The 23,958-nt window shown below is 38.8% G+C and overlaps 1 protein-coding gene across 1 annotated transcript in view; it reads right to left on the minus strand.

Moving 5' to 3' along the window:
* Positions 1-23,958, minus strand: part of DCDC1 (doublecortin domain containing 1) — a gene marked incomplete at both ends in the record, with an annotated part of 271,836 nt that overhangs the window by 217,868 nt on the left and 30,010 nt on the right. Inside the window, one exon of the mRNA XM_083357546.1 lies at positions 14,074-14,240. Coding sequence (XP_083213672.1) covers positions 14,074-14,240 — 167 coding nt within the window. The remainder of the gene's footprint in view (positions 1-14,073; positions 14,241-23,958) is intronic.

Genomic DNA, 23,958 nt, shown 5'->3' on the forward strand with positions numbered 1-23,958 from the left:
ACTGTACGCAAGGCATCCCGGTCTAGATAGGGTCGCAACTGGTGCACCAGGCGAACCTAGGCAAAGGCCCCCCTAGTCACAGCTCCAATATGCTCTTCTAAAGAGAGCTGTGAATCTAGAAGGACCCCCAAGTTGCACACCCTATCTACAGGGGGTAATAGTTTAGTTTAGTTTAGTTTTATTTGATTTCTATACCGCTCACCCCCCATGGCCAGAGATGGGATAATCAGAATTTCCCGGGATGCCGGCACGAACAGCCACTCAGTCTTGTCAGGGTTGAGTCGAAGCCTGTTCCTCCCCATCCAGACCTGGACCGCCTCCAGGCAGCGGGACATCACGTCGAGGGCATCACTGGGGTGGTTTGGGGTTGAAATAAAAAGCTGGGTATCATCAGCATATTGATGATACCCAACTCCAAAACCACGAATGATCTCACCCAGCGGCTTCATATAGATGTTGAACAGGAGAGGCGAGAGAACCGATCCCTAAGGAACTCTACAAATGAGAGGTCTCAAGGTTGATCTCTGCCCCCTTGCCAACACCGACTGCGAGCGTCTCAGAAGGTAGGAGGAGAACCACTGGAGAACTGTGCCCCCCACTCCTAACCCCCTGAGACGTCGCAGCAGGATACCATGGTCGATGGTATCAAAAGCCACTGAGAGGTCTAAAAGGACTAGGACAGAAGAGCAACCCCTGTCCCAAGCCCGCCAGAGATCATTCACCAGCGTGACCAATGCCGTCTCCGTGCTGTACCCGGGCCTGAAACCAGATTGGTACGGGTCTAGATAATCAGCTTCATCCAAGAACAAAGGGAGCTGTTGCGCCACCACGCTCTCAACAACCTTCGCCAGAAAGCGAAGGTTGGAGACCGGATGAAAGTTGTTTAATATTGCTGGGTCCAAGGCAGGCTTCTTGAGGAGGGGTCTCACCACCGCCTCCTTCAAGGCGGCGGGAAAGCTACCCTCACTCAAAGAGGCAGTAATCACTGCCTGCAGCCAGCCTCGTGTCCCATCCCGGGCCACATAAGTCTTTCATCTCATCTTCATCCCATTTCATCCTCTGTATTTTTCTCTTTCATTCCATGTGCACCTACCTCCTTTCCCATTCCATGTCCCTTGCCCTCATCTCCTTGTCATCTTTGTATTTTACTGTTAATTTCTATTGAAAGGAAGGAAGGAAATATGTGAATGTGTGTATGTGAATGTGTGTATACAATGGTCTAAGTCAGGGGTCCCCAATCTGTGGGCAGCAGCCCACTACCAAGCCATGGCCTATTGGCCACCAGGTCACATGACTGGCTGCCCAGTGCATGTGTGTGTGCGCATGCACACAGCCCCTCTTGTGCAAGTATCACCGTGAGCATCAGGTGTTTGTGACCCCACGCATGATACTCGCATCACTGCAAGCATTGTGGGCGCTCACAGCCACACTTGGACAAGAGGTCATGGCCCCACTCACATGAGCAATGGGGTGTTCATGCATTCGCACGAATGCATGAATGCATTTAACCCCTCACAAAACCATCCCTTCTTTCCCCTCTCCCCCCCACTTCAGGCTGTGGACCTCAAAAGGTTGGGGAACTCTGGTCTAGGTAGGTAGAGAACCTTGAGTGGCTTGGAAAGACAAGCAAGGTTTGAATGGCTAGAACTTGACTGATCATTTATTTTTATTATTTATTTTTTTGTATTGTATTGTAATTCCAGGAGGTGAACATACATAATACTCTTTCCTCCTATTTTCCCCACAATAACAACCCTGTTAGGTAGATTTGGTTGAGAGAGAATAACTAGCTCAAAATCACTCAGCTGGCTTTTATGGCTAAGGAGCACTTGAACTCACAGTTTCCCACTTTCTAGCCCACCTGGTGCCTTAACCACTAGACCAAACTGCCTCTCTGGAAATACCAAACCTGTAAGAAAGCCGAAAATTGAAAAACAAATCCCCAAACAGGCAATGGCATGCTACTTGCATATTGTTACTAAGAAAATTTACAGGCAGTTTCGTGACTTCACCAGGAATCAAGTTTAACTCAAAAGGGCCTTTACCTTCATAATGGACAATATTTTCTATTTATTTTTACAATTTATTTTATGGACAAGTAATCAGCAATTAATAATTCAATTATTCAGTTGGATGATCGAGTTTTATTATGTTTTTATTAATGGCACCTTCCTGGTCTGATGCTGGATTTGGAGATTTGGTTATTTTGGAAGGTGGACACTTTGGTGGAACCAGAAGAATTTAGAAGATGATGCTCTTGGCCATACCAGCTGTATTCATTTATGGTTGTGGCATTTATTGTGCAGACCTATGCTGGCCATGCTTAGGGCCTGGAGGCAAGAGGAGCAGGCTGGAAGATGCGACAAGGATGAGTCCCACCCCTTGGTCTTGGAAGCTGGTAGGGTTGAAAGAGAGGTCTTGAAGGTCTTGACTATGGGCATGGCACTAACTATGCCTGGGGCTTAGAGAACAAAAGAGCATGCTGGAGGATGAGCTGGAGAACTGGCACTGATTGCACTGGTTGAACCATGTTATGCTTGTAGTATTTGTCATGCCTGTGGGCCTGGCACTGGCCAGAGAAGGGGGCAGATTGCAGTTACAATCTGGTCCCTCTTGCTGCATCTGCAATCCTGTTTGCTGCTAGTATATCCTTTGGACAGTGTGAGCTTGTTGATTGCTGCCAGGAATTCTCAAGAGCTGCATTCTGGCATTTTTTTTTACCTGGAAAGCTTATTGGGACTGTAGAACTTTGGAGATGCCTGCAGTGGTTGGTGTTTGTGTGTGTTTGTGTTGGTGTGTGTGTGTTTGTGTGTATGTGTGTAGAGTAGACTATTGTAGAACCCCTCTTAATGAAATCCATTTATTTATTTATTTTCCTCTGCTAATTCCAGAGAGGAACAAGATAACCACATTGGCTCAATTCCATCTGCCAGTTAGGCGCTTCATTGTAGAATGCACATTTTCTCACTCTGTACTGATTCCTTCATCTCAGTAAAAGCCATAGGGAAAGATTCTCAGAGAACATTTGACTGATGTCTTTTATCAATTTTTTTGTTCCAGCTCCTTGATTTCAGCCCCTGTACCGAGTCAGCAGATCTTCAGAGGTTCTAACTTTCAGCGGCTGCTTCTAAATGCCAGGTCAGTCTATAATAAGGCCTCCCTCATCTATGATTTAATTATTGATGAGCAGTATGACCAGGAATATAATATTATGAAGACCTGGCAGGACCTGGAAGGGGAGGTGCCCTTTTTGAGATATTTCCAGCTGTCTTTTGCATTTGGAATCAGCCAAGATGCCAGGCAGGTCAAGGAGTTGAGGGATTTCAATCTGCGTTCATTGAGAGTAAGATCTGAGGCAGCTCAGGAATCCATCAGTACCATGACACTAGTCACACACTGGATCTGGTATTCCTGTTGGAGCAGTGGCTATCTGACCTGAAATTGGGGGAGCTTTTGGTGTCCCCCATCAGGGGGGCTGCCTTCTTACAGGCAGATTGGAATGAAGATTAGTTGCCTCCAATAACTGATAGTTGTTAATGGTTTTCAGAGGGAGCTATGGATTGTTCCTGCTGGTTTGCTGTATGGTCCATCTGAACCCTTGGTTGTTGTTGGAATAAGAGGGCAGTTGAGGCTTTGGATTGGATCACACCTATACAACCTGTCAGACCTCCCAAATAAGCCAAACAAGAAACATGACAAGATGAACCCAATTCTACTTTATTGTAAAGCTACATTAACAAACAGAATCTTCCACGTCTGAAGGCACAATCCTCATGCCTCCCATCTTAACTGTTTGATCCATTAGGATGGGTCCTTCCTAAGCTTCTTTCTCTGACTGCTAAATGACTGATGACTCCATATATCTTTTGTCTGATTGTTTCCTAAGCAGCATCTCTTCCCTTCTTTCAATAAGGGCACTTACACATCCCACTATACAACCTCTCCCATCTCACGGAAAGCAACAGTCCTTGAGTTTCACAGGGGAGTTAAGGCAGTTGAAACAAAAGAGAAGAAAGATCTGGAGCATCACTGGTGCTCTATGTTGGATGAACTCAACCAAACATGGGTTAGAGCCATTATTAAGGCCTATCTTATCGCGATAATTGCAGTGAAGTGTCAGCACTTATCCACTTTTATTGCATCTGCAGATAGTCATCCTGTGATTCGATAGGTGCCCTCTGAGATAGAAGGGGCTTGGAGAATGCCCTGAGGGGACATGTGGAAGAATTTGTTCAGCATCTGTCATCTAGTACCTAACTTTCTCTTATTGGAGAATGTGGTTGAGCGGGTGGTTGCTTAGTAACTTCAGTAGACCTTGGATGAAACACATTATCTTCTGGACTGACTGAGAATTGGGAGAGAATAGGACAGTGTTGTGCTGGCTTACCTCCTTTCTTTGGAGTCAATTCAGTTAGTGGTAATGAAGGAATAGATTGAGTCGTTTTGGGTTTGGGGGCCTGCCATTTCTAGGACTATATCATCTGGATATAGGACAGGGTCACATTGTCCTGTTTGCCCCAAATAGATCCCATGCACAACCTTGATGTTATCCTAGACTCATGACTGCTGCCCTAGGAAAAGGTGGCAGTCATGGCTAGGGAAGTCTTCTTCTTATTCAATGTCTTATTGTACATCAGTTGTGTCCTGTCCTAGATCAAGGGGTTCTACTCACAGTTATTCCTACCCTAAACACCTCCCATTGGACTACTGTAATGAACTCGACATGGGCAGCCCTTGAAAAATATCTAAAAGCTTCAGCTGATGGAGAATGCAGCAATGCATGCAGTTATGTTTATTTGTAGAGGAACATACATTATACCTCTGGTCTCAAGCTGCATTGGTTAGCATTTTGCTTCTAGGTCCAGTTCAAAGTGCTATTTACTTACCAGCTTTTGAAAAAAATAATAATGGATTATATAAATATGATCCCCTTCATGGATTACTGCCTTGTCGTGGCGAAGGGGCTTGCGTAATTCAATGAAGCTATGAGCTATGCCGTGCAGGGCCACCCAAGATGGACAGGTCATAGCAGAGAGTTCTGACAAAACGTGATCCACTGGAGAAGGAAATGGCAAACCACTCCAGTATCTTTGCCATGAAAACCCTATGGACAGTACCAAAAGGCAAAACGATATGACGCTGGAAGATGAGCCCCTCAGGTCGGAAGGCATCCAATATGCTACTGGGGAAAAGCAGAGGGCTAGTACTAGTAGCGCCAGAAAGAATGAAGCGACTGGGCCAAAGCCGAAAGGACGCTCAGCTGTGGAGATGTCTGGTGGTGAAAGGAAAGTCCGATGCTGTAAAGATTCTTTCTCCATAGGAACCTGGAATGTAAGATCCATGAATCAAGGAAAGCTGGACGTGGTCAAACAAGAGATGACAAGACTAAACATCGACATCTTAGGTATCAGCAAACTAAAATGGACAGGAATGGGTGAATTTAATTCAGATGACCATCAGGTATACTACTGTGGGCAAGAATCCCTCAGAAGAAATGGAGTAACCTTCATAGTCAATAAAAAAGTAGGAAAAGCAATACTGGGATACAACCCTCAAAATGACAGAATGATCTCAGTTCGAATCCAAGGCAAACCATTCAATATCACAGTAGTCCAAGTCTATGCCCCAACCAACGTCTCTTGAGAAACCTATATGCAGGCCAAGAAGCAACAGTGAGAACTGGACACGGAACCACTGATTGGTTCAAAATTGGGAAAGGAGTCCGGCAAGGCTGTATACTGTCGCCTTGCCTATTTAACTTATATGCAGAGCACATCATGAGAAAGGCAGGGCTAGATGAATCAAAAGTTGGAATTAAGATTGCTGGAAGAAATATCAACAACCTAAGATACGCAGATGATACTACTCTAATGGCAGAAAGTGAAGAAGAACTAAAGAGCTTCTTGTTGCGGGTGAAGAAGGAGAGTGCAAAACTTGGGTTGAAACTAAACATTAAGAAAACCAAGATCATGTCATCTGGCCCTCTCAATTCCTGGCAAATAGATGGGGAAGAAATGGAGGTAGTGACAGATTTTATTTTCCTGGGCTCCAAGATCACTGCAGATGGGGACTGTAGCCAAGAAATTAAAAGACGCTTGCTCCTGGGGAGGAAAGCCATGGCAAATCTAGACAGCACACTAAAAAGCAGAGACATCACCCTGTCAACAAAAGTGCGTATAGTCAAGGCTATGGTCTTCCCAGTTGCAATGTATGGCAGTGAAAGCTGGACCACAAGAAAGGCTGAGCGCCAAAGAATTGAAGCCTTTGAACTATGGTGCTGGAGAAGACTCCTGCGAGTCCCTTGGACTGCAAGGTGATCAAACCGGTCAGTCCTAGAGGAGATCAACCCTGACTGCTCTTTAGAAGGCCAGATCCTGAAGCTAAAACTCAAATACTTTGGCCACCTAATGAGAAGGAAGGACTCACTGGAGAAGAGCCTAATGCTGGGAAAGATTGAGGGCAATAGAAGAAGGGGACGACAGAGAATGAGGTGGCTGGATGGAGTCACTGAAGCAGTAGGCATGAGCTTAAATGGACTCCAGAAGATGGTAGAGGACAGGAAGGCCTGGAGGAACATTGTCCATAGGGTCGTGATGGGTCGGACACGACTTCGCAACTAACAACAACAACAACAACAAAATATGATCATGTGAGAAAAGCTAACATTTTCAAAGAATAATATTCTTTTGAACTATATACGTGGTAAATGGAATTTGACAATAGGACAACCTAAATGGATTCTTCCTACCCTTACTATGGTTAAAAGACTGAAATTGCAGCATTGGAAAGGTCAAACTCTATTTATTCAATAGATTGACAACCAGACTACGTTTGACACTTACGAGCAGACTGACTTATAGATGTAGATTGTGTACAGACAAGCATCATGAAATATGGGATACATTTATACAAATACAGTAGGCTAAAAATAATAATCTAAATACATAAAAAATAACAAAAAATTCAGAAATAATAGTTATATAAATATATTGGCGATATATACATACTTGAATAATATTTTATTAGATAAGTATATATAGAATTGCAATTGTTTATTGTTATAATGTCATACCATACTGTCTTTTTTTCTTTATTGTATGTTTTTTCACTTTTTTGTTAAAGCACCTTTTAGGTGTTCTTTCTTTTCTTTGACAATTGTATTTCTATCATCTACATCTATCACACATCTCTGTGTGTGTGTATGTGTGTGTGTGTGTGTGTGTGTTGGTTTTGATCTTCAAAGCCATACATACCATAGCACTAAGTTATCTGAGGAACTGTTTCTTGCTGGTTACATCTGCCTGTTCCAGAGAGAGTCTGTGGGTCCCATTAGCTAGGAAGCTTTACTTGGTGAGACCTAAGCAACAGTTTTTTTTCTGCTGCAGCCCCCAATTTATGAAACATTCTTCTCCCTGAAGTAGGGATGTCCACATCCTTTTTAACTTTCTGGAAGTTAAATATTAATATTTGTTATATATTACCAAATGCAGTTTGTTGGCCATATCTTATGTATGCGTAAAGACCAGTATCCAAAAATTGTATTATGTTGGATACCTCCCAGAGGAAAAAGGAAACAAGGCCAGACTCAGAAAACTTGGTGCCAAAGACTTAAGGAAGATTCTAAATTTATTAATATCTCTTGGGACAAAGTCGAAGATGCTGCAAATGATCGAAATCACTGGAAGTCACTTCCTGCTCAATGAGCTTTGCACACGATCTAACGATGATGATATCATTTTTAGCTTTGTTGTACACCATCTAGACTCACTTGCCTATGAGATGGGAGCCATGTAAACATGACAAAATGAATAACTAAATAATATCCTTGTACTAGAAGCAGTATCGGGCCCAAAACATAGAGAATATGCTTAGAAAATTTCTGAATATAGTTATTCTTTTCAAGAGGATAAGCAATTTAAAATTGCCCATGTTTAAGCCATCTGCTTATAACTAGATTTATTTGCACACTGCACTAAAACTTCACGTATACATGTTTTGACTTAGCAGTCAAAAGAGCTACTGCAGATTTGTAAACTATTCTTTATATCTATGTTGTACAAACCCAGCCAAATACAGTTTGTTGTATTGAAGTTTTAGGCAAAAGTTAAACCAAAGCTAAATAAAGTGTAAGGTAAAATTAGAATTGTTAGCAAAATTTATTATTTGTTTTCATTTATTTATTTATTTATTTAATAAAAATAACAGAGAGGAACAATAACAAAAAAGGAAAAGAGGAAAAAAGATAGTTACAAGAAAAAATGTATATACATAAGACCTTCTCACCTTGATATACATTATTTTTACATAACACTTAAAAGATCCATATTTCATTATGTCTACTCACGGTTAGCAAAGTTAAAAACTATTCACAGTTTAGGACAATCAAATGATGTTTTGCAAGAAATTACAATGAAAATAATTATACTCAATAAAATATTTGTGTTCTTTGGTCTATTTGTTTATATACTGTATATATATATTTCTTTGCCTAGGAATTGAAGGTTCTTTAAATCAAGTCAAAATATTATAGAAATCTTAATTTAAAAATTGCAATAATATTTTGAGGATTATCTGCTGTATTTATATGGCTTTTTCTTTATGGTTAATCAAAATATTTCAAATTTATATTTTCATCATAACAGTAACACTGAAAATACCTTTTTATCTAAAACCAAATGAAGGACCTATAAAGAAATTTCAGAAACACATATCATATAGTAACCAAAAAAGAATGGCTTATGTTTCAAGGAAAAATATTTTGATGACAAAAAATCCCAGCCAATTAAAAAAAACTGTTTCTCAAACATCTCTATCAACAAAAATAAACAGACTTTTAAATTAGCAAAGATTACTGTATCAGAGATTTTCCTCTTAGAAAAATTGCTTATGCACAACTCTAGATGGCAACATTGCACTTGCTGTGTTCCTAAGAAAAATTATTACAGCCAGCCCTCACATATCCTCTTTATAAACATTTTATGTGCCACAGATCTATAGCTTCTTATTATAAGTGTAATGAAGCAGACGTTATTGAAGCATTTTATTGATTGCTCAGATCACAAGTTTACTGTCACACTGAATTGGCACCTTAGATGCTGAAGCAAACTGCTGACACCTTTTTTAAAAAGTGACAACTACATCTATTTCATGACCAGAAATCCATTTTCATCTCTATCAAGACAAGAATGCAATTTTCACTTCATTTAACTGATGTTAGGCTTGCTCAAGGCATGACACTTTGGAAAAGACCCAAGTTTAAGGTTTTTAAAATACTTCTAATAACTAGAATACAGCTTGGTTGCATGGAAATATTCAGGTATTATTCACATCTACAAACAACATAAGATCTTAAAAACATTTATGGGACCTAAGAAGAAAATGAAAAATTAGAAAAATAAGTTTCTAAATAAATTTAGAGAAATATAATTTAACATTTTAATAAGAGCTTATGATGTTACACCATAGGATATAACGTCTATTCATAAAATCTATTTTTAAATGCTTCTGTAATAGCAGATTTCTTGTAGTCTATGTAGAGTCAAGTAATATATTAACTGTCCTCACATACTTATACTGTTTGCAGAAAAATCTAAATACTACCAACATTCAATATCATGTTTATTTGAATTTGATTTTTTTTCCTTTAGGTTTTAAAGCATTGCTTGAAATGAAATGGTTTAAAAACTATAAACAGTTTCAAAGCTATTTCATTATAATCTCTTTTCTTCCCAGTTTTAGCTTCTGCAATTATATTCAAGCAACAATTTACTAGAACTCTAAAATAGTATAAAGTGATGTGAATATACTGTATAGGCAGCACTCAAGAAATTTTAATATAAGATTTCAGGAGAAAGTAGTTATTATGAAAAAAATTTCTGGAATGAAGAAATATTTATAATATTAGAGAACACAGTTATAATTTAATGCTATATACTGACACACTTGGTATAATATTTTTATGTAAACCTCATAGAAAGGATAGGTTACCTGGTAATCATATCATAGACACACTTTAAAATAAAGGAAGTTATGAAGACCGTTCTGTATGCCTATCCAATATTATCAAAATCTAATATCTAAATGCAGTATTTGCAAATAATAGCATGATTAAATGTCAATTAATGTAAAAATTGACTCTAGAGAAATAATTTATATGCAAATTAAAATTGTAATATTATGATTCCTGTGAAGCTTGTGAGACCACAGATAATGCAGCAATCAAAATATTTTTCAATTAAGAAAGTTTGCGGTTATTAGATTCATTTTTTAAAAATATAGCATAATACATTAATTCACACAAATTAGTATATTTCTGTTTTCCTTACCAAATATTTTTTAAAAAAAAATCATGTCCAACGATAACCAAGTAATATAAAATAGGAGGGATATAAATTTTAATATAACTTTGAAAATAAATAAAGAAAACTCTATTTCCCAAAATAAATACCGGTTTAGATCTGATGAAATGAAGGTATTTTTCTCACAGATTCAAGGGATACAAAATGGCAACAATAATATCTTTTACTGCATTCATCTTTGTGTCTCCATGCCCACTGACTATCTCCTTGAACTTAGTAACAGACATAACTAATTCACTATGTTATTCTAAAGAACCGCAAATGATTACAAACCAGTAATATCATTTTAAAAGGTATTTCAATCTTCTCTGTGGCCTCTGTTTAGCTATGCTGGAGTTCTGAATGACAGCTTCCCTGCTTGAAGCACAGGGAACACACAGCCTTCCTCATTCACTGACAGTACCGTGGCCTTTTCACACGTTCCTTCCACAGCAGTGTTTGTCCCCAAACACTGGGCTCCGCACAATGGCATTCCTGTTCAACACCCCCACCAACAGCACAGCTACATATCAAGAATGCTAATGAGATAGGACAAGCCCTTCACTGGAAGTGTTAACTGCTTTCATGTTTATGCTTTTTCCACACTTACTAATGGAGTTCAATATTCCTGCCATAGTGCTGGATAATTTTATTGTGTAGGAATCTGCTTCTGCAGAAAATACATTTAACAATATTTTGTTAAAGGTGCTAGCTGCGTTGTAAAGCCTGTATTCAAAAACAATACTGGTTATCTTATCTCTAATATAAATCAGATGCACAAATTAAAAAAAAAGAAACAGCTTCAGGTATCTCCCCATTTTAGCAATTCAAGAAAACACATGTTATTCTCAGACATCTTGACAGTCTTAAAGTTCATTTCCTCCAAATCAAGTACCTCAGCCAGGTTCTCACAAAACATTCTTACGTCATGCAGTTACTAAAATATAAATTATGTATAGAATGACCGCATTTAAAACAAGGGAAGGAGGATAACTGTCTTCTAGTGACCTCAGAGAATCAAACATAACCTTCCCAACAAGCATTCCCAACCAATTTTCTTCTTTCAATTAATCCACTGTATTTCAGTAAAAAGCACTCAAGATTCTGTGTCCTTCCTGAGTTGTTTCAGAACTGAATGTTTTGATTTCATTCAGTTCTCTACACTAAAAGGGTAAGATTCAAGAAGCTGCAAACCTACTTATTATTGTTGGCAGATAGACCTTTAGGGAAAATAATATATATAGTGTTGTGTTTGTATTTTGAACATGTTAATACAGATTGACTAAGCTATTAGAAGAAACATTTTAATGTGACCATCAGTTGCTATCATATTATATTATTTTGAATATTTTATCTGCAATCAAAAACCCTATCAAAAAATAAGCACAGCTAACAGAAGGTATGCTTTAATATTTTAATACTGCTGGCTTTTTAATTAAGATGGACGCAGTTACAGTATAACATAACATAAAATAGGAACAGGTGCAGGTAAGTAAAACCCTCAGCTGAGAAACAAGCAAATCTTGCTGTTATAACATCATAGCAGCTGTATCTCATACAACATCCCCCTGAAACAATTTGCTTATTAAAGTTTTGTGATTTCACATGTTAGTTTACTAAGGATGAGAGAAATGTACCACATATGTGCTGATGAGATGCTTCTGACATATGCCAACATGGCCTCATTCCTATTCAGGAGGAGTGACTGATTTGAACATTCACAACATCTTCTGGCAAGAACACAGTAGTGATGGGAGTAATAGGACAGCCCATGAGCTGCAGGATGTGATGTGTTTGTGCCATGTTTGGATTCTTACATTCACAAGCAAAATATGGGCTATTGATATATGGCAGATCATATCTGCACACTACACTTTTTAATATTAATGCACGCTGACAGTGGTTTGTATTCTAACCACACTTGCAACAGCACAAACCCCACCCTATGGGAACCAAAAATATGCTGATTTCTTTTACATATCTGTGAGAAGATCCCATGATTTTCAGAATTATAAACTTTGGAGGGGAGAAGTTAAGTGCAAGTATATCAGAAAACAGTTAATGTTTTGCCGGGTGAGAGTTAATCTGTTGGTTATTTTTTAACTATAAAAAAGGAGGAAAAGAAAAAGCAGGAGGAGGAGTTATATTTCAAAATATGATTAATAAGCATAAGTACAAGCAGGCCAAATTTCTACCATTTTAGTTTTAAAGATGGAAATATGTCACTACAAAGGACTTTTATGTTTGAAAGCCACTTTAGAAGTGGGAGACTATGAATTCTAGCCCTACTTTAGCCCTACTTTGCGTTTGGAGGGGGGAGGATTATGTATGCGATCTTTGTTTATTAAGACCAAAATAAGATATAAATCTAATAACAAATGTACTCATTTACTACTATAAACTTAAACCTATGAGATATGACTAAAGGAAAAATAGCAATGCATAGTCCTTTGATCCTATGCTCCTTTTTCTAAATTCAAGATGGTGAAGATTTTTTAAAAATATTTTCCATTCTCCTATATAAATATTATCCCACTCTTAAAATGCTTTCTATATATCAATATGGAAATTCTTTGATGTAAGCAAAGAAATAATATACACGAAAACTGCAATTATACTATGGAATTGTGTTTGCATATATTTATTATAAACACTGAAAATAATAGCAAATACCATTTGTTCACTATTAACTTTACTCACAATTAATAATAGTGGTTAAACTTTGAATTGCGTTAGAGACATGTCTCATTTTAGGAAAAACAGTCTGTACTGGAGCAACCTTAAACCCTTCTTCATGTTTGCATCAAAAACCTTTGAACTGGTTTTAAAAAAAGGCTTTAAAGATAAGGAACCATTTTTGTTCTATTTTGTTTTACTTCACACTGTTAAAAAGCCCACATTTGTGAAACCAAATCTTTATGATATACTTATGCATTCCCTATCTCTGATTACCGTTTAGATCACTATTAGTTCAGCAACAAAATTATTTATCCCAAAGTTAAATGCTCATTTCTCTTTATGGATCTGAACAGCAGGAGGTGCTGTATAAAAAACATATAGCTTCTTTTGCCTGTCCTCCTTCCTCAGCCCTCCCTTATGAAGAGCGTGCTTAAATCATGTTTAGTGTATGGCCTGAAATCTACTATAAATTTCATTTTAAGTTGCAATGTTTATTTCTGACCAATTTCCCTGCCTTGCATTTTCAAATTAGATGGGTATACAAACACACACACATACACACATGGACACACATGTTCCATGGTAAGGTTAGCAGTACCAAAAAGGCATGCATGCTCCATTTCAATTCAGCTTCATTACACAGAAAGACATTGAAATATATGCCTAACTAAGAAAGGCAATTTTTGGTTATGTTTACATGCATATATTTTTTTTTTAAATGCATATTTCAGGTCTAGCTAACATTAATTGGGCAATCATAGAAAAAATATAAATTATGAAAAAGTGCACATACTCGTAAGTTATCTTAAGCAGAACAAGTAGAAATTATTTCCTCAGCAGTTTGTCTGCTAGTGCACAGTGTTGTGCAGCACTCAACATTAGCTGTATAATTCCTCACACAGAAAGACATACACCTTTAATATAAAGTTCAACTACTTATGAAATACACAATATATTCCACAGCATGTCACATTTCCTTATTAAAAAGTGTGACAGCTTTCTACAAGTAACATAATTAATAATGGAAAAGAAAAAAAATAAGACTGGGATAACTCACCTGTTCACAGTAGTTTTTTGCAGATTTTAATCGCTGGTACAAGGCCAATAATACTCCTTGGATATATATCTTGGCTCCGGTGGGACTAAAACCTTCTCCTTTGGAAACCCAAAGTGGTCCCCATAAAGGCGTGATGGAATTTTGCAGACATTTATCAAGCATAGGAACTGCACAGAGAAAAGGAAATGGAGGGAGATATTTTTTTTTGATCCAACTAAAACACATAATCTGAATGGTGTCTCCCAGACCACAATTGTTAACATGTATTATTTTTATCTGCTTGGGGATGTCTTACAAAACAGATCCTGCATTTCTGGAGGCCACTATGAAGGATATATTTATATTGAGACATTTCCCCCCACAAGTATGTAAGACTCATAAGCCTTGTGCGCACACCTGAATAGTTTTGAAGTGTGTCTAACTAGCTGCACAGAGTGTCATGGTGTGCACTGATTGCCTTATCTTCTCATTTATCACAGATGAGTTGGAACCAACCTTGCTGAAATCTACTTACTGGCATTGTCCTGATAAAATTGCTAAATCCATGTTGTTTCAATGTACTGTTTTGTGTCAAGGAGTGTATACCTTTACAGCTTGAAAATGTTGCATAACCAATCATTATTAAAATACAGTAAATGGAAGGATTGTCATTAAGGCCTATTTTTTTTTTAAAAAAAATGCTGATTTTCTGACAAAAAAGAATAAAATCTATTTAGTATCATTCTGGGATTAAGGGTTAAGTGAAGAAGAAAATGAGACCATGTAAATAATATTGATGCTGAGTAAGGTAACCTATTTTTCATTTTTTGTTATTCCTTCCCACCAGAAGTCAAATACATATGTGTTTTTTTCTAAATTATATGGAAAGATTTTTGTAAGCAGCTGCAATATTTATTTTATTAAGACTACATTATATAAAGTAGAAAAAGTCACAGGTTCGATGACAGAATTCGTTCTTTTTTACTTTGCATTTTGAGAATAAATGCTAATGGGAAATACCTTATCAGTAAAAAAAACTGGAACAAATCTTATTAATTTTAAAGATACAGGCTCATCTACCATTCTGATCATTTTCAGTATTCTGTTATATTACCAATGTTTTACAGTGCATTTCCTTTTCCTCCAGTTCCATTTACTTCAGAATCCTTGCACTGAATTCTGATAGGCTATGAACAAATTAAGTTTAGGAAATGGAAAATGACAGCTTGCCTATCACTGGACGTGGGCAAAGGAAGAGAATAGGAGAACAATGCAAAGAGTTGCTGGAGGGAAAACAAGTTGTGAATGTATGTGTGCAGGGGAAGAGTTTGTGTATTTAGTTAGCAGTAGAAGGAGTATTTAAATTCTAAAGACAGGGACGCAGTGGCTCAGTGGATTAGGACGCTGAGCTTGTCGATCAGAAGGTCGGCAGTTTGGCGGGTCGAATCCCGAGTGCTGCATAACAGAGTGAGTGCCTGTTACTCATCCCAGCTTCTGCCAACCTAGCAGTTCAAAAGCACGTAAAAATGCAAGTAGAAAAATAGGGACCACTCCGGTGGGAAGGTAACAGTGTTCCGTGCGCCTTTGGCGTCCAGTCATGCCGGCCACATGACCACGGAGACGTCCTCGGACAAACACTGGCTCTTCAGCTTTGAAATGGAGATGAGCACCGGCCCCTAGAATTGGAAACGACTAGAACGCATGTACGGGGGAACCTTTACCTTTTACCTTAGTAGGAGTATTTAAATTCTAAAGACAGAAGTGCAGAGTGGAAAGGATAGGCAATTGTGATAAATGAACAAATCTCTGCATGTATTCAAGTTTACATTTTTCACTGATTTTAATAAGTGGGAAAAATGAAAGGACAATATTGTTCAGTGATAGAGAGAACCACTCTGCATAATGCTTATTTCACCCTACTTATTTTTTCTAAAAAAAAAAAAGAATTCTCAGCCTTGCATTGATGAACTGATCTTGAGCTAAATACTTTTCATGGTAAATATCTTCTAAAAGACATATACACTGTTATTTATTTTCAAAATCTTTTTTTCCTTTTACTTCTTATTGTGAGAAGCAACCCATACCATTCTTTTTCAGTCATTGAAGATGAGAAATACCTTACACAGGTGTGTGATACTGGAGAACAGTGGTATGGTGACTCTGCAAGACCATTTCCGCAGTTACTACAAGCCCAAAATCATATCCTGGATCCCACTCACATTCTTTCTGTGCATCAAGCCACAATATTGTGAGTGAGCAGGATTGACATGCATTACAGCAGAATGCAAAGCTTCAAAATAATAAGTTTCCACCAGGGAATGCAAACAAAAAGTGTGCAACAAGTAAAAACAAAACAAAGATTTAAAACGACTTTTAAAAATATACTGTGGCTGTTTCCATCATCCGCCAGATTTGCTATATGATATTATGTTCCTCTGTTCTTTCTAATACCTATCTGTTCAATTGCTGCTTCTTTTTTCCATATATGGCTCTAATTTCTTTTGAAAGATCTTCAACATGTCTTGTAATTAGAATAGTCTTTTAAATTTCTCTTTTAGAAGGGAATAGATATCTCTTTTTTGGTTTTTTCCATATTTGTTGGCAGAGGCCATCTCTGTAATCCCAGAATTATTGGGAATTAGGCATATTAGGCTTTCGATACCATCGACCATGGTATCTTGCTGCGGCGCCTCAGGGGATTGGGAGTGGGAGGCACGGTTCTTCGGTGGTTCTCCTCCTTTCTCCTGGGACGCTCGCAGTCGGTGTTGGCAGGGGGACAGAGGTCGACTCCGAGGCCTCTCGTTTGTGGAGTTCCTCAGGGGTCGGTCCTCTCGCCTCTCCTGTTCAACATCTACATGAAACCGCTAGGTGAGATCATTCGTGGTTTTGGAGTAGGATACCATCAGTATGCTGATGACACCCAGCTTTTCATCTCGACTCCAAACTGCATCAGTGATGCCCTCGACATGATGTCCCGTTGCCTGGAAGCGGTTCGGGAATGGATGGGGAGGAACAGGCTTCAACTCAACCCGGACAAGACTGAATGGCTGTACATACCGGCATGCCAGGATACTCAGAGTATTCCATCCCTTAACATCGGGGGTGAGTTATTACCCCCTGTTGATAGGGCCCGCAACCTGGGTGTCCTCCTAGATTCTCAGCTATCCTTGGAAGATCACATAGGAGCTGTGACCAGGGGGGCCTTCACTCGGGTTCGCCTGGTACGCCAACTTCGACCCTATCTGGACCTGGATGCCTTACGTACAGTCACCCATGCACTTGTGACCTCTCGCCTTGACTACTGCAACGCTCTCTACATGGGGCTGCCCTTGAGAGCCACTCGGAAGCTTCAGCTGGTGCAGAGTGCAGCTGCACGAACACTTTTGGGTTCTTCCTGATACTCCCATATCACACCTCTCCTCCGTGAGCTGCACTGGCTTCCAGTTGCCTTCCAAGTGAAATTCAAGGTGCTAGTGATGACATACAAAGCCCTACATGGCATGGGTCTTGATTACCTACGGGAGCACCTACTGCCAGCATCAACACCCCTCCGTCCTGTGCGCTCCCACAGAGAAGGCCTCCTCAGGGTGCCACCGGTCAGAGAATGCCGGCTGGTGGCCCCCAGGGGGAGAGCATTCTCAGTGGGTGCGCCAACCCTCTGGAACTGCTTGCCTGCCGAAATCCGGATGGCCCCCGACCTTCGCACCTTCCGGCGTGACTTAAAAACATACCTATTCCAGCAAGCCAGCCTGGCCTGATAGATTTTGGGGTTTCATTTGTTTTGCTATTGTTTTACTGTATATTTACCTTGCTCTGTACACCGCCCCGAGTCCCTCGGGAGAAGGGCGGTATATAAAAACAAACAAATAAATAAAATAAAATAAATATAAATGTAATATGTTATTACTTTTATTAGACAATAAGTTGGGATATATGGCAGGAATCTTAGCTTCACAAATGTGGTTTATAGTACAGACTCAAAATTGGGGCAGTGGAAAGAGCAGAATTTATATTATTTCAAACACATTACTATATTTATAAGGCAATGCAGGAGAGAGCTCATGTTGTGAAGTTTAAGGATTGTGTGCTTGCTGTCCTGCAGGCTGTGAGCCTTCTAAACTGGAGAATTAAAAGAGAGGTCCTCTAAATCCCTATGAATCTATAAACTGTCAATCTGAGATGTTGGAAAATTGGGAGACAAAATTTAAATCCTGGGACTCCTACTGTTATGGGTGGTATTTTGTAGAGGCAGGGTGCACTATGATTAGTCCTATGTATAAAAGCATAGACTACTGCAATACTAAATGTGTGTTACAACACCCAAGAGGGTTACAGAACAGATAACGGTTTCTACCCTTCTTTCACTTGTTTCTGGGCAGGTTTATCAGTCTGATGTAAAAGTATTTATTTATAGTTTCTAGACTCCGTCTTTCTCCCTCAAGGAGGGGTTCTGGCAGTGTATAGTATAATAAACATATAAGACAATGTATAAAATTAATATCAGATTATTAAAATTAATTTAAGATTAAAAATAAATTATGAGTGTCAACCTCTAGCTTGACTATCCAAATAAAGTCCAGGACTACTTTCATTAGAACATTAGAACATTATAAAATATCAAAGATATAAAAAAAATCCAAGATGGACATTTATATTGGTTAATAAAAGGCAGAAGGAGGGCTCTCATGGCACCATGCAGCCCCACAATTGCGTGGTCCTTTGTGTTCCCCACGCAAGGATGCAGAGCCAAATTTTAAGCCTTTTATGGAAAGCAACTAAAGTTCCAGAGTTTTATGTGAGGCCTGAATGTTCTTTAGGTTGCTGTTTAAAAGAAAAAACAGCCATAATTGCCTTTCATAAATATAGTGATCAAGCTTGAAAGCTTGAGTATTCCATGCCAAGTTCTGATCCAGGCTCTGCATATAAAGAATTAAAGTGGAGGGAAAGGGAAGAATGGTTTTGAGGAAGCTGAGAAGAGGAAACTAAGACTGAAGTAAGAACTTACAAGAACTAGGCTGGAAGGGAAAGAGCAAAGTGTAGCTGTGCTTGGAAAGAGAACACCAATGAATGAATGAATGAATCTTTATTGTCAAAGTACAACTATGTATACATTGAGATTAGCTGAGCCTCCCTTTGTGCTCCCACCCCCCAACACACAGTGACAACAAACCCTCCATCTTACTACACCATGTGAACCAACTACACCATGCACCGGCCTCCCAAGTCAATTCTGCATAAAATTCACACAAGTTATTTCTCATTCAAAAGCCTAACAGCCCACGGATAAAAGGTGTTTTTCAGCCTGTTGGTGCGGCTGGCTATACTCCTATATCTCCTACCCAATGGTAGGAGAATAAAGAGATACCATCCAGGTTGTGAGTTGTCCCTGAGAATTTTCCTCACTCTTCCAAGGCAATGAGCCCTGGCGATGTCATCCAGTGGTGTCAGGGAACAGCCCACAATGTCTTGTGCTGTACTCACTACCCTCTGTAATACTTTCCTATCCGCGGCTGTCAGACCAGCATACCAAACCACAATACCATATGAGAGGATGCTCTCTATAGTAGACCGGTAAAAGAGGGTCATTAGCCGTCGTTCTACCCTGTTCTTCCGCAAGACCCTGAGAAAGTGAAGCCTCTGTTGGGCCTTTCTAGCCACCTGGGTTGTATTAACTTTCCAGGTCAGATCTTCACAGAGGTAGAATATCATAGCATGAATATCCATAGCAAATAGGCAAATTGTGAGATGTGCACTGTGACTCAAGTTCTATTCCTTACACATATTGTGACACAAGTTCTATTCCTTACAAAATGGAAAGTTGGGGCTTGCAAATCACAGCACTTTTAAAAGCCTAGAACAACTAAATTAAGCAAGAAAATATTCTTTTTTCTCCTCTCCAACTGTGGTGAATGAGAGTCGCTATATTCAAATTATTTCAAAATTTAAGCAAAAGTATACAATTTCATCCTCCCATTAGAAAATCTGGAGGAAAGAGTTCTTGTTTCCAATAAAATGAAGTGATAAATTTGTAAGTTCTGTCATTGTTCTATCTTCTTTATAGATTAGAAGTAAACAATTAAAAGTAATGTTTATTTCTTGCCTAACCCTAACCTAGTGTGTGTGTGTGTGTGTGTGTGCGCGCGCGTGCTGTGTTTGTATCATATAAATACATTTTTAACACTATAAAGTGTAAGAATCTTTGTCTATGGGCATACCTAAGATTTTTTGCTTCATCCAATTACTTGCTCTTATCTAATTATGACACATATTGTCATAATATTGTCTCCCTGACAGAGGACATGATTCCTAGAATAGGCTCTAAGACTCCCTCAAGTTTGTTTTTCCATCGGAACTTCTCAATCACACTATCTCAGATCTTTCTTCTTGCTGGAGCATCATCTGGAGGGAGGTGCCTTACATTGCTTTTGCCACCCTCCAATCATCACAGTATGTTGCAAAAGTGAAGACAGTTGTCACCAAATCCAGTAAGCTCAGTAGGGATCACAGTTGGTGCACTACACTGAACTGCATGGCTTCCTGTCAAAGCCCCTACTTCAAAATTCATTGGCAGCTACAGATCAAGGAGAATTCTGATACTGCAGATCTGCTTTCCAAAGAGTGCAATATTCAAAATGAGTTGATTCTGAAATCCAATCTCTTAGTTACCAAACACTCACCTTATCTGGATTTAATTGCAGATTAACTTCTGCCATCCAGCATGTTACTGAATCTATACAACATTCAAGAGTACCAGTTGAATGGTAAAAAATAGTAGAGCTGCATGTAATCTGCATACAAGGAGCATGTGATACTGCAGATTTAGTTCAGAAGATGTAGTTCAAGATGAGTGGGAGCATAAACATTTAAACTGTTTACAAATCATTAAAACTATCATTTTATAGATGACATGGCTTTTGCTAAGAGGCTTTTGCTGCAGCCATGCAATCCTGGAAATAGGTGCAACTCCAGTAATGAATCACAGCAGGTGCTGTGTTCTAAGGTACCTTTTCCAAACCCAATCAAAAGAGGCCATATTCCTACTGTGTACAGCTACAGCCCTACTCCAAATGAAGCTTCCTTGGCAGTTTCACATAGGTACAAATCAGCAGGTGAGATGAGGAAGAAGGAACCCTGTGGAGATATTACTACACCATCACTCTGGATATCAAACAGTAATCTTCCAATATCATTTTATGGACTTAACAGTGTGTCTATAATCTAAATGTGCCAGAGAGTTCAGATGAATACTCTGATAACACTTCCTGGTATCAAGTGTTTGAGGAAGAGCAGTAGGCCCATATTCTTCCCATATAGTTTTTGTCCATTAAAGAAAACGAAGCAATTTCTCTACCAGCTGAAAACCCAATTGAAATGGTTGGATAATTACTATCATCAAGTTTTGTGTAAAGCTTCTTTGGCCACTTTTTGTTTTTGAAATGCTTTGAAATAGCAGTCTTCCAATATCTCAGGGGCTGCCACATAGAAGAGAGAATCAAGCTATTCTCCAAAGCACCTGAAGGAAAGACAAAAAGCAACGGATGGAATCTAATCAAGGAGAGAAGCAACCTAGAACTAAGGAGAAATTTCCTGACAGTTAGAACAATTAATCAGTGGAACAACCTGCCTCCACAAGCGGTGAATGCTCCAACACTGGAAGTTTTTAAGAAAAGACTGGACAGGCATTTGTCTGAAATGGCATAGGGTTTCCTGCCTAAGCAGGGGGTTGGACTAGATGTCCTCCAAGGTCCCTTCCATCATCATCATCATCATCACAGGATCCTGAAAGATGAACATCTTATCTCCAAAACAGATCAGACTGAGTAGAGAAGCTGGACTGAGAGGATTTTGTTGAGGTGTGCCTTTTGAACATTATCAGTGGGTGCAGAAAATGTCTAACAAGAGGAGAGATTAAAGATATGAAAATAAAGGGTATTCTTTGACTTACAACAATTGGGACCAGACTTTCCATTGCTAAGCAAGGGTTGTTAAGTGAGGCTCACCCAATTTTACAACACCTTTTGTCACATTTTTAAGTGAATCACTGCAGTTGTCAAGTGAATCATATGACCATTAAGCAAATCTGTCTTCCCCCTTTGACCTTACTGTGGGAAGTTGTCTGGGAAAGTTGCAAATGTAAATCACATGATCTTGGGATGCTGCAACTGTTGTAAATACATGTTGGTTGCCAAGGGCCTGGATTTTGATCATGTGGCCATGGGGATGATGCAACAGTTGCAAGCAGGGCTTTTTTTGTCATAGAATGCTCAGAACGGAGTTCAGGCACCTTTTTTGGATGGAACCTTGTAGGGTAGACAAGGAGGGTTGTATGACATGTGTGAGTTCCGGCACCTTTTCCTTTTAAAACAAAAGCACTGGTTTTATGAGGACTGATCATAAGTCACTTTTTTCAGTGCTATTGTAAGTTAAAATGGTTGCCAAATAAATGTTTATAAGTCAATGACTACCTGTAGAATGAAGCATCTTGCATTAGCCTGAATACCAGAAGATTGATGATGAAGGCTCAAATGAAACAGACATTAATTACATAGTGATAAAATTTGTATTTTCATGTATCGTAGCTCAATAATCAAGACTAGTTGTACGAAATTCTAGAGTTTTGTGGGAAGCAAAATTTCACACTTGTCAAACTTTATATACAGTAAACTCCATTATTTATCATATCTTTGTAATAATGATTCATATATTGCAGTATGCTTATAATATTCTAGGGAGGCAAAAAGTAAATTCTTAGCAAATTCTTCTTGTACAGAAGCAAAGTCTGCTGAAATCATAAGATCTGTTTCAAAGTAAATATATTTACAAATGAAAGCAATCTGTGTACAGAACAAACCAATATGCTTTATATAATTGTTTTTGCATTAGCCCATCTGACTGTCACTAAATATCATAGTATAGAGCAAAATCAAGAAATGTGGAATTCACAGGAACCAGAGGGCCTCCGTATGTTTTTCTTAATGTTTGTAAGGTACCACATTGCAAAGTAAACTACCACCTTCCAGCACCAACTTTATTTCCAATAACAGCTTTAGTTTTCAAATAGACTTCATTATTTTTTTAATGTTTGGAAGTAGAACCTTATTTCCAGGGCATGGGGTGTGGGGAGGAGAACCAAGACAAAAACATTGTAAGTTGATCTCTTACTTTTGGCTATTTGAAATGTACAGAAGAGGTTAGCCGTGGCAGGAAAAGTCAAGCTAGAGCCTTTTGATACAAGATAGTGTGTAGCGTAGATAAAAACACAGAACAGTAGAAATAAAAACTTGGAGGGATCTAAGTACATTCTGATTATTGTTTTTCTCCCCTATTGTTTTTCTTCCCCATCAATATTACAGTTAGCTCCACCCTCCTCGGAAGAACTGTACAGGTTACTAAAGAACAGGAAAGTGCAAAGCATCACACTCCACTCAGTATCAAGGATGCAGATACAGAAGTGGTAACAGTATTAAGTATCTGGGGGTGCAGATAACTAACAGTCTGAACTGGCCTCTCCACACATCATCCTTTGTGAAATGTGCAAACCAGCATCTGCTTTTCCTGCATTTGAAAGCTGTATGCAATGATATTTCATTTTAATATATGCCGATTAGTGTACATTTAAAGTGACAATAAAGTTATTTTATGTCTATGTCTAAATAGTTTATGCATACCTATTAAAGAGCCTTGTCTTATTTTTAAATTTAACGAAAAGTTGAGCTATTAAGATTCTTCCTTAGAATTCATCCTTTAAATTGTGGCCTCCATCTATATCAGTCTTAAATACATGACTGATTGATCTTTGAGCACCTTTGTACTTAAGCTTTTGGTAAGCATTTTGTGCCTGACGCTGAGCTTGTCGATCTGAAGGTCGGCAGTTTGGCGGGTTGAATCCCGAGTGCCATGTAACAG

The sequence above is a fragment of the Vipera ursinii genome, assembly GCF_947247035.1.
Source record: "Vipera ursinii genome assembly, chromosome: 1".
Taxonomy (NCBI): Eukaryota; Metazoa; Chordata; class Lepidosauria; order Squamata; family Viperidae; genus Vipera; species Vipera ursinii.